Source organism: Coloeus monedula, assembly GCF_965178545.1.
Source record: "Coloeus monedula genome assembly, chromosome: 13".
Classification (NCBI taxonomy): domain Eukaryota; kingdom Metazoa; phylum Chordata; class Aves; order Passeriformes; family Corvidae; genus Coloeus; species Coloeus monedula.
Window position 1 is genome coordinate 19,711,665 of NC_138793.1, and position 11,492 is coordinate 19,723,156.

Consider the following 11,492-nt stretch of genomic DNA (forward strand, 5'->3'; position numbering starts at 1 on the left):
CAATGCCCAGATCCCTCACATCCCCCTCGGGGTGACTCCCCCGGGCCGACACCACCCCCCACCCCCCCGCCACCCACCGGGACTCCCCGGGGAGCCCCCGCGGGTCCCCCACTCACGTCGTCCATGAGGAGGAGGAGGATGTTGGGGGCGGCGGCGGCGGCGGGGCCCAGCACCCAGCAGAGGCACAGCGCGCCCAGCGCCGCGCTCGCCATGGCAACCGGGCCCGCGCAGCCGCACGTGACCGCCGCACGTGACCGCCGCGCGCGCGCCGCACGTGACCGGCGGGAGGGGCGGGCCAAGATGGCGGTGTGCATCGCCGTGATCGCCAAGGAGGTGCGGGCGGCACGGCCGGGGCCGGCTGAGGGGAACAGCGGGTCCGGTGGGGCAGTGGGGTCTGGGGAAGGGTGAGGGGAGAGCGGCTGGGGCTCTGTTTTTAGGGTCTGAGCGGGACCTGGGATGTGGGGCCGGGTGAGGTTGTGAGGGGAGAGGGGAATGGGCGGGATGTCAGGTTGTGGGGTCTGGAGAGGGGTGAGGGGAGCAGAAGAGAGCAGATAGAGGGGGAGTGGGGCGGACACTGCGGTGAAATGGGCTGGGCAGGAGCAGAAGGGGAGCAGGGCTGGGGCAGCCGGCACAGGCACAGTGTGAGGGAGAGGAGAGGAGTTTCCCTTGAGAAAAGCTGGGTCCAGGCCCTGCTGGGACAAGGGGACAGGGGAGCAGGGAGACCTGAGCCTTGTGCAGTGCCTGTGCACATGATTCTCCTGCCGTGGGGACAGCTGTGCTCCGGAGGTGCTGCAGCGTGGGAAGGGGGCCGTGCTGGGAACACCAATGGTTAAATCGCTCTGCCAGCAGCAGATCCCAGTGCGTGTGATTCGTTCTGCCCCCAGAATTACCCGCTGTACATCCGGAGCGTCCCCACGGAGAACGAGCTGAAGTTCCACTACACCGTGCACACCTCCCTGGACGTGGTGGATGAGAAGATCTCAGCCATGGGCAAAGCCCTGGTGGACCAGAGGGAGCTGTACCTGGGGCTCCTCTACCCCACTGAAGACTACAAGGTGTATCTTTGTCACACCTTTGGCCAGGCCATTGTGGGTTTAGTTTAATCACAGAATATCCTGGGCTGGAAGGGACCCACAGGACCATCAATCCAACCCCAGGCCCTGCATAGGCACCCTAAATCCCACCCTGGGCATCCCTGGCAGCGCTGTCCAAACACTCCTGCAGCTCTGGCAGCCTCGGGGCCGTGCCCATTCCCTGGGGAGCCTGGGCAGTGCCCAGCACCCTCTGGGGGAAGAACCTTTCCCTGATCTCCAACCTGATTCCTGCCCTGGCCCAGCTCCAGCCACTCCCTGGGTGCTGTCCCTGGTCACACAGAGAACAGCTCTGTGTCTGCCCCTCATGTTTCCAAAGCTTGTCTCTTTGGGCACATTCCAGCCTGGTTTAGTGGCTTTGCCAGGCCCTGCTGTGTGAGAAGCACATCCTTAACCCCTGCCCAGGTACGGCTACGTGACCAACTCCAAGGTGAAATTTGTCATGGTGGTGGATTCCTCCAACACGGCCCTGAGGGACAACGAGATCCGCAGTGTGAGTGCACCAAAGCAGAGCCACCTCGGTGGGTTTGCTCCTTCCAGCTACTCAGGAAGTGCTGAGAAACAAAAAATTAATGAACTCACCTCCATTCCCTTTTCAGATGTTCCGAAAGCTGCACAGTTCCTACACTGACATCATGTGTAACCCTTTCTATAACCCTGGGGACAGGATCCATTCCAGGTGAGTGGGTTGTCTACATGGATCTCCATCTCTTTGCCACCTTTCTGGAACTTTCAGGGTACCTCTGATGCAACAGGACCAACCCTGTGGCTGGCCAGCTCAGGTGTGCATGCTCCAAGTGTCTTAATGAGAACAGTGATGCTGGGTTTGGGTCATTGCTGCCTCACAAAAAACTGAAGGTGTCATAAAAAATTCTACTGAACTCTCACTCCCACCCCAGAACTGGTGTTACAAACATTAAGTCAAGAAAATGTATTTTTTTGGGAGAAAAAACTACCTGAAAATAGACTTGATGATTTTAGAGGTTTTTTGCAAACTTAATAATTGTGAGTATTAAAATCCAGTTAAGTCCAACAGGGTAAAGAGTGAACAGCCCTTGTCCAGGGTTTATCCTTGGGTGGGGACAAACATTCAGCACATGGAATTCCCTGTGTGTGAAGGAGGGCCAGTGTCCCCCATTCCCATTGTAATATCACAGGGAATTGGGAGTTTCTATGGCCTTGGCAAGAACAACTTCCATACTTCACAGAGACAGGGCTGCAGCCAGGGTGAGACCTGTCCTTACCTCAGCTTAATTAAAATCATTAATCCCTCAACAGCCTGTGCTGTAAAGAGTAAAAACCCTGTGTCCAGCTTAGGGAAAGCCAGGCAGAGGCAGGGTGAGAAAGTGGTTTTGTTACAAAAGCTCTGCTTTGCACACTGAGCTGCTTCCTTTAATAATCTGTGTTTATTTCCCTCTCCAGGGCTTTTGATACCATGGTGAACTCCATGATGATGCAGGTGTGCTGAACCCCTTCCCATGCCCCTGGGAAACATTCCCTGTGTGCAGGAGCGTGCCTGCAGTGCTGTAAATATTCCATTCTGTCTCATAACTTAAATCTATTCTGTGTAAAATAAATGTGACACCTGCAGGGTTTGCCTGGATTTGTACTCGAGCAAACCTGAGCATAGCAGAGAAATCACAGAATCATGGAATGGTTTGGGTGGGAAGGGACATTAAAGCCATCTCATCCCACCCCCTACCACGGGCAGGGACACCTTCCACTGTTCCAGGCTGCTCCAAGTCCCACTGGAACAAGAGGAGTTCCAAGGTCCCTTCCCACCCAAACCTTTCCAGGAGCTTCCCTTCCTGGGTGACTGAGTTTGCTGTTACCACTTTGCACCTCATCCAGACACACTCCACAGTGACCCCCAGCACAGGTAGAGCAGCTGGAATAAATCTACCCAATCCAGCCACGGATTAAGCCATCAGGATTGCACAGCTGCCTGGCTCATCCCAAATTAATCTCTATTAGCATCTCCTCCCCTGCAGCTCCCTGCTGTTCTAATTAAAGATTCCCAAATCAGCAGCAGGTATTTAAATGGAATAAAGCATAAATTGCACTGGAAAAGCATCCCAGCTCCATCACTCCAGGTTCAGCAGAGGAGATGCAAGCAGGAGCAGGCACTGAGCCAGCTGCTCAGTGCTTCTCACACACCTCTACTCCAAGCACCTCATCAGTTAAAAACCACACAAACCAGCTAAAAATAACAAAGCTGCCCAGCTCCAAGGGATCCCAGGAGCCTGGAGAAAGCCACAAGCACACATGAAGTTCACACAGCAGGATCATTTATTTTAAAAATAAAAAGCAGTTAATAAAAGTAACAATTACAAATACTTTCTCAACAAGAACTTAAGTACATTTCATCAACAACCACCTGGAAAATCTTGGGAGGTTCAAGCCTCTCCCACCACATCTCCACAAGGCACAGCTGTGCACTGCTATCCTCAAACATTTTCATCTAAAAATCTTGGCTGTTTTCACACACAGAAACAGGAGCTCCGTGTTGCCTGTTCCACAAGAGAGTCCAAACACCCCAAAGTAGTTTTTTATTAAAAAGTAAATTTCAAAAAAGTCATAATCCTATCAAACAGAAGCCCTAGAAAAAGCTGGTTTATAGTCTAAGCCTAAGGGTAGCTCAAAACAAGGTCAGCCTCAGCAGCACTGAGCACAATATCAACACAACATGAAGAGTTAAGGCCTCAAGCTTAAAAAAAAATTCCAGAGATCTTAAAAGGAAATAAAAAAAAAAATCAGTGGGATTTTTAGCCTGGCAATGCCCCTGAGCTGTGAAAAGCTGCTTTAGGAGTCGGTTGCATCTGTTGCATCTGGGTTAGAAGAATCCTAACCAAGGATCCCGAAAGATTAGTGGGAGAATTACGTAATAAAACCCATTTCCATGCAGAACTTCCCCCTGGAATGCTGTCTGCTGGGGTTCCCAGCCTGCCTCTTCTAACACAAAGTTCCTCCTTTAAAAACACGTGGCTTCAGAGCTCATGAGCATAAAATCAGCAGAAAGGGAAGAGCCAGGAACCTTCCTGCCTGGCAGCCAGCTCTGGTGGTGCTCTTTGGTCCTGAGCATCCAGCTGGCCTCACACCATCCCCAAAGTGACTCCAGAGCAGGAATGGTTGTGGGAATAAAAAGAAAGACCAGACTAAATTTGCACCAGTGAAGGTGATTTTGCAATGCTGCTACTGCGAGAAATAAAGTCAAATGAGGAGTTGGCAGCACCCTTTGATTCCTGGAGCTCTGGAATAAAAGCAGGAGGGAGGGAAGAGGGGGTTGCTGACATGCAAATTAAAAAAGGGCAGGGTTTTGTGAGACCCAGGTCTTGTTAACTATCAGAGATAGAGGCTTCCAGAGGAACCAGGGATACTTTTTCCCTATCCTGGATGTACAAACACAGCGAGCTAAAAACCAGACCCAAACCACATCAGGCTCCACCTTCTTCCCAAGGGAAAGGTCACATCCACAGGGCTGGTGAAGGAAAAGCTCCCCAGCAATCGGATCTGGAGCTGCAACCCAAAACTTTCTCCACTCATTTGGGAAAGAAAGGAGATTTTAGAACCTTAGGAGAAGGCAGCATCCAGCTGCTGTAGGAAGAGCTGAGGGAAGTTCATGGCCAAGCAGTGGCATGGAAGGCATCCAGCCAGCCAGGAGCCAAACCAAACCCTCCAGGATCCAGGACAGCCCTTTTCCATGGGATAAAGAAGGAGACTTGATGGTCTGGGAGGGCTCGTCCCTTCCCAGGACTGTGTTCTCTGGAATGAGCCTGCTCTCCACACAAACGCAACCCCCTGGGGCAGAGCTGAGGTGGGATGAGCTCTCCTGGGATGCTGGCAGGCTGGAGCAGATCCCATCTTCCCTCCTGCAGCCCAGCACAGGGCTCATCAGTAATCCTCACAGCCAGGCAGATGGCATTTTTAAAATTAATCTGTTTTTTGGCTTCCATAGGCATATTTTTAAATCTCTCCAATCCCATCTCCTTGTTTCAGTCCCATCGGCATCACCAGGCAGTCCAGCCTTTTCTAGTATGGAAAATACCAAGGCACCAGCCTTGCCCGACCCCTAAACAGAACAAAACCAACATCCTGAAGCACAGGGGCATTTGCTCCCTGCTCCTTCACCCTTCCAAGGGCTCCCCCCCTCCTGCACAGCTACCCCGGGCTGCACCCCCAAAACCAGGGGAGCCCCAAAGCCAGGCACAGCTCTGGGACTGCTCAGGCTGGCAGCGTGATGCCCACCCACCACTCCCTGAATTCCTGCAGGGACAGGGTAACAACTCCAAGTTTCCAGCTGTTCCTTCCTGCCAGAGCCCTTCTCCATCCTCCCAGCCATGCCAGGGTGGGAGGAGCAAAGCCGAGACACAGAGCAGGGAACCCCATCCCAGGAACATCCTGCTCCACACCTGAGGAACCCCCACGCCCAGGGACTCACCTGTAGGTCCTCCCTCGCACCCTGGGCTGCTGCCCCCCGTAGTAGCCTCCCCAGCGGCCCAGCCCTGCCCGCGTGGGGAAGTAGCCCCGGTAGCCCCCGCGGTCGGTGCTGCTGATGCCGGGCATGTTGGTCCTCTTGGGCAGCACCTGGAAGGTGGGGAGGGGCTGCTGGAGCTGGGATTCGGCACAGCCACAGGCACCCAGGGCTGGGAATGGGGTGGGGGCAGCCCCCCGGGGCCTCCCCCAGCTCTCACCTTGATGACACGGCCCCTGAACACGCTCTCGTCCAGCTCCACTGCAGCCTTCACAGAGCTCTGCTCCTCGAACTCGATGTAGGCGTAGCTGTGAGGGAACGGTGTGAGCAGAGCCCAGGGACACCCTGGAGACCCCATCCCCGCCCTGCCCACAGCACTGACCCTTTAGGGTGGCCTGAGAACTTGTCACAGAGGATGGTGACCCGGTTGATGTGCCCACAGCTGTTGAAGTGAGACTCCAGCTCTTCGGCTGTGCCCCCGTAATCCACCTGCAACGACAGTCCCCACCCCCAGCTCGTGGGTGAGGGATCCACACCCCACCACGGGAGGCAAAGGGCCCAGCTGGCCCCGCTCACACCTCCCCACCACAGCTTCAGCCTCTCCTGAGGGCCAGGGGGCCCTCCCAGATGAGTGCTCCCACCTGGACATACAAATCCAAGAGACAGCCTGCCCTGCTTTGAGGGAACAGGCCACACCACACAACCCACGGCTTCCAGGGGCTTCTGGGGAGCTGACACTTGCAGAGATGAGCTGCAAGTGGCAGATGCTGAGCCACGTTCCCAGGCTGGGCTGGGCAGAGGAGAAACACACTTGGGATGGGAACAGGCAGGCTGTGGTGGGGGGCAGATGGGCCCCATGCCAGGGATTTGGGACACAGGCTCAGCTGGGCACTGAGCAGCAGGAAGGGCTCTGCTCCAGGGCTCCCACTTACGTTGCCCACGTAGATGGAACGCTGGTCAGCCTCCACCTTCTCCTTGGTCGTCAGTGGGAAGAGAGCTGTGGAGAGAAGGGATTGGTCACGGACAGAGGGACATCTGTCTGTTCCCAGCACAGCCACTGAGCTGATACACTGCAAAGCTCCTCAGGTCCCTGGTCACATCCAGGTGTATCCCAGTCCTCACACTGCTGCCTCCTCCTCCATCCCCTTGCCCCTCTTCTCTTCACAGTGACTCCTCTACTGGGGCTGTTGGTGCTAAACTCAATTATTCAATTGAATTAAATGCAATTAAATTAATTTACTGCATCTGGGCCCACACAGGTAGAAGGTAAGAGCTGACAGAAGGTGCATTAGCATCACACCAGGTCTGGGACCCCCCTCACCCACCTTATGTGTCCAGTCCCAGGTGCCCAGAGAGGCAGAGCCAAATACTCTGGGCTCCAATTGTCACCCTGTGCCCCAGAGGTGTCCCTGGGGAGGGAGAACAGCACCCAGCAACAACCCATACCTGCTTCTGAGCTCATGAACAGGTGGTTCTCAGCTTCCAGCTGCAGCTCCTTCAACCTCTCATCCTCTTTCTCTATCTCCCGCAGTTTGGCTTTGATGGCCTCCAGCTCCTGAATCCCAAAACAAGAATAGCACGAGTAGCACACGGAGCAGGGACACCCCAGGTGTAAAAAGTTCCCCATTTCATTTGGGCACCAGGGAAAACTGGCTCCCCATCCAGGCAGGCACTCACCGGGTCCAGAACACCCAGCTCCTTTGTGCTGTTCCCCTCTTGGGGGCTCGCATCTGAGCTCTCATCTGCTGCCTTACACACGGACGCCACCTCTGCCATGTCCCAGGATGCCAGCTCCGCTTCCAGGGACGGTGGGTCTTGCCACCAGATCTCTGAAGTGTCCAGGAAGAAAGGACTGGGTAGGACAAGGGGTAAGAAGGCATTTAACAAACACCCACGTAACGTGGAAGCCAGGCGAAGGTTTTCAGGGTGTTTCCACCACAAGGATGAACACGTGACATTAATGCAGCTTGTTCTCTGTGCTGCAAAACCCCAGACCTGCAAAGCGCAACCAAAAGGTGCCCAGTTCATACTGAGTCACTTCCCAGCTCACGGGGGCTGCACAGGGAACCTGGAAGCAGCTGCCCTAAAGTGGAAAAAAAACCCCAGGGCCACACGGCCGGCTGGTAGGGAAGGGAAAGAAGCCGCAGGACACGGCCACCAGGCTGTAAAGAGAGAGCAACTTGGGAGCTCTGCCTCCCGCAGCGAGGGCACAGCCGCACCCTCCCAGCCCCCGAAGGGCTCACAGAGGGACACGCCCTACCCCAGGAGAACGAGCTCGCCCACCCGTGAGCGGGAAGCCCACCCCGCTGCAGCCCGGGGAGCCGCGGCGGCCGTGTCCGGGGGGCCATGTCCGGGCGGCCGTGCCCGAGCTGCCGTGTCCGGGGGCCCGTGTCCGCCCCGCCGTGCCCGAGCTGCCGTGTCCGGGGGCCCGTGTCCGCCCCGCCGTGCCCGAGCTGCCGTGTCCGGGGGCCCGTGTCCGCCCCGCCGTGCCCGAGCTGCCGTGTCCGGGGGCCCGTGTCCGCCCCGCCGTGTCCGGGGGCCCGTGTCCGCCCCGCCGTGTCCGCCCGCACCTGCCCCGGGCCCCGAACATGCTGCGCGCGGCCGGCGGAAGCGGCGACCACGTGCGGCTCTCCCGCCACCACGAGCGGCCCTCGCGCCCGCGCGCGGCTTTCACACATCAGCGGCCAATCAGGGCGGGGCGCGCGCCAGGCCCCGCCCCCCCAGCGACGGGCGGGGGAGCGGCGGAGGCGGCCCCGCCCCGGCGGGATCCCGGGGCTGAGAGTTCGAGACCCGGCAGTGACGTTCAGCTGGGGCTGACACGCGTGGGCAGGGCCCTCTCCGCTCCTCACGGTGCACCGACCCCGTTGGTGATGCCGGGGGCTGCAGGCAGCTGGCTGCGTAGGGGGAGCAGGGGGGCACCCCGAGGGTGCAGCAGCGGCAGGTGGGACACATCCCTTTGACACACCTGGCGACACACCTGAGATTCCCCTGCCACGGACACCCCTCCTTTGCACTCACCGACCCCAGGGCTGTAATGAACCCGCCGAGCCATGGCCGGGGGCACGGAGTGCAAAGCACTGCCAGGAGTGGGGGACGAGGGCATCCAGCACAAGCCCAGGCTACGGAGCCTCTGGTTGATATTAAATTGTCTTTATTACACAGATACAGAGTTAAGAACAGACATAACCTGAATCATAAAGTTTACATCTTTCACAGGTCAAACATACAGTACACTTAGAGAAAGCGGGGAACAGCAAGGGGGGGACAGCATGCCGAAGGAAAGTCCTACCACGTCATCTCTCTGGGCTGGCCCCACACCCCACGCCTGGCCCTGGCGGGGGGCTCTGGTTTCCAGCCCCTCAGGCCCCCCGTGCCCCGGTGTGCCCGTGCCAAGGCTGGCAGGGCTCAGGGAAGCGAGTGCTGCCGCAGCCGGGAGGGAGGGGGGACACTGGCACGAGCTCCCTCCCGGGGCCGTGGCATCGGAGGAGCCCCCAGGGCTGCCACGGCAGGGGGGACATCCCATCACAGTGCCTGGGAGCTGGGAACACAGAGGCATCTTGTCCCCAGCCTCAGACCCACTGGGATCCGGAGAGGCACCCCGAGGACAAAGGGGGGGACCCCAGCAGCCCCTGGAGGAGGAGGAGGAGGAGGAGATGCTGCAGGGGGAGTTCGGGGGGCTCTGGCAGTGATGGAGCAACAGCCAGGCAGGTGTGGGGCCCCGCTCCAGCCTCGCCGGGATGTGGTACTTTGGTTTCAGCTGGGATTTTGGGTTGGGAACGCGAGGAAGGGGCTGCAGAGGGGACCCCGGCGCCGTGGCTGGCACCAGAGAGCCGCGTCTCTCCTGCCACCTCCCCAGCTTGGTGCCACAGCCAGCACCCGGCGCCCTGGGCTCTGCCTCCCCACGGGCACGGGGACCTGGGACACGCTGTCCCCATGTCCCCAACGCCGTCCCCCTGCCCCAGCTGCGATGGGAGCAGGAAACCCAGCAGCTGTGGGCAGCCACGGGGACCTGATGTGGCACCACGCTGCCCCACGGCCCCTGCCCCGGCCAGGCTGTGCCAGGAGCACGCTGCTCACCCACTGCCACCTCCCAGGTGCCACAGAGCCACCGAGGGGGCGCAGCACGTGGCACACGTCCCCTGGCCCCCCACACCCCCCAACAACACCATTTTGGAGCAAATCCCCAGGGAAGCACCCACAGCCACCAGCACGGCATCACTCCGGCCCCGCGGCCGCTCCGTCCTCCCCGCAGCACAAATTTTTTTTGGGAAATCTCACATTTAAAGCTGTCGTTCTGGTTTGGCCGCCCGCTGAGGCTGTGCCGCCCGTCACCGCCGTCCCCTCCCTCCGTCCCTCCCTCCGTCGGCTTTTGGTTTCGATGCAAGGTTCTGTAGGGCAGTTTTATTCTTATTAAAAGAAAAAAGAAAAAAAAAAAAAAAGAAGAAGAAAAAGAAGGAAAAGAAAAAAGAAAAAAAAAATCATAATAATTCCAAAAAAAGCAAACCAGCAGGGAGTGGAAAGGAGAGCAGCCCCTGTGGAAGTGCTCTCGCCCGCGGTTTCCCGGCGAGGTGGAGGTAGAGAGGCAGAGCCCCGGCAGGAGCGGGGCCGGGGACACGCGGGGACAGGCGGGGACACGGCGGGAGGGAGGGGACGGGCCGGACAGCCGGGCGAGCAGGGGCGTCTGCAATACTCTTATATATTACCTCTTCTCAGGAAACGTAAGAAAAATAGACAATATTACATATGTCACACCATAAATAAAGTGAACAGTCGAGGGAGGGGCACCCGGCAAAGCTCCCAGGGCTGGAGGGGCACAGAAACCACCCAGGGGGTGCAATGAGGTCTTGGGGGGGCACAGAAACGTCCCCGGGGTGGTACCAAGACCTTGAGGTGCACAGGAACTCCCTGGGGGGATGCACCAAAGTCTTGGGGTGCAGAGAAACCTCCTGGGGGATGCCCCGAGACCTCAGGGTGCACAAGAAGAGCCCTGAGGGGATTCACAGAGACCTTGGGGTGCACAGAAACCCCCCAGGGGGATTCATCAAGGTCTTGGGGTACACAGAACTCGTCCAAGGTGATGCACCAAGATCTTGGGGTGCACGGAACCCTCCCAGGGGATGCACCAAGGCCTTGGGGTGCACAGAACCCCCAGCAGGGCTGGGTGCTGGTGGCACAGGGCCGGTGACATCACCCTTGGGGTGTCCCAAGCTCTGCTGTGGCCCAGCCCAGCCCTGGGTGCAGCACAACCCCCCCGGCCCCGAGCCCTTCCCTCCTCTTCCTCCCCTATGGAAAACACACAGGATGGGTTTTGCAAATGCGGAAAAACTACAGCTCCTCTCGATGCCAGGCCTCGCTCGGGCCAGCGCCACAGCTCCACGCTTCCTCCTCATCCTTTATTTGGCAAAAGTCTCTTATTATTATCATCATCACTATCATTATTATTATTCATTTTTGGACCTCTGCAGACACTATTTACATTCACATTAGCGCACAGCACTGCTGCCTCCGCTCGGAGCCGCCGGACTTTCCGTATTGCACTTCCGTCCTCTGCGCCGCTCCGGCGAGGCAAGAATCCCAAATAATCCACATCGTCCTTGGCTGCCACCTCGGCCAGGAAGGAGGCAGCATTCCTTTTCCTTTCCTTCTCCTTTTCCTCTTAAAAATCCTTGTGAAACAAATCCAGCGCGGGGTGTGGGAGCAGCCTGGCAGTGAAGGGATGGGGGGTCCCCCGACGGCTTCAGGGAGGGAGAAACCCAAGATCTGTCTTTTAATTTTCTTTTTTTTTTTTTTAATTCTCTTTTTTTATTATTCTCTTTTTTTTTAATTCTCCTTTTTGTTCTCCTTTTCCAGGGTGGTGGCGGGCAGAGGTAGAGACGTGCTGGCTCCGGCTGCGGTTCTCAGCCCCATCTCCCCCTCCCACACCTTGGGGG

General features: G+C 57.6%; 3 protein-coding genes across 3 annotated transcripts in view; 1 reads left to right on the top strand and 2 right to left on the bottom strand.

The window, feature by feature from the left end:
• GALNS (galactosamine (N-acetyl)-6-sulfatase) overlaps positions 1-238 on the bottom strand; it is a 39,487-nt gene extending 39,249 nt beyond the window's left edge. Inside the window, exon 1 of the mRNA XM_082290241.1 lies at positions 117-238. Within this exon, the coding sequence (XP_082146367.1) occupies positions 117-212 (96 nt within the window). The 5' untranslated portion in view covers positions 213-238. The remainder of the gene's footprint in view (positions 1-116) is intronic.
• Positions 239-286: 48 nt separating this feature from the next.
• TRAPPC2L (trafficking protein particle complex subunit 2L) lies at positions 287-3,119 on the top strand. The gene is made up of 5 exons (XM_082289782.1): positions 287-333; positions 885-1,057; positions 1,497-1,584; positions 1,691-1,770; positions 2,514-3,119. The coding sequence occupies exons 1-5, from the start codon at positions 301-303 to the stop codon at positions 2,557-2,559; spliced, it is 420 nt and encodes a 139-aa protein (XP_082145908.1). The 5' UTR covers positions 287-300; the 3' UTR covers positions 2,560-3,119.
• A 2,001-nt stretch (positions 3,120-5,120) lies between these two features.
• PABPN1L (PABPN1 like, cytoplasmic) lies at positions 5,121-8,152 on the bottom strand (the record flags this gene model as incomplete). Its single annotated transcript, XM_082290026.1, has 8 exons — positions 5,121-5,160; positions 5,530-5,675; positions 5,783-5,870; positions 5,945-6,051; positions 6,495-6,559; positions 7,009-7,117; positions 7,240-7,414; positions 8,133-8,152. The coding sequence occupies 8 exons, from the start codon at positions 8,150-8,152 to the stop codon at positions 5,121-5,123; spliced, it is 750 nt and encodes a 249-aa protein (XP_082146152.1).
• Positions 8,153-11,492: the final 3,340 nt, after the last annotated feature.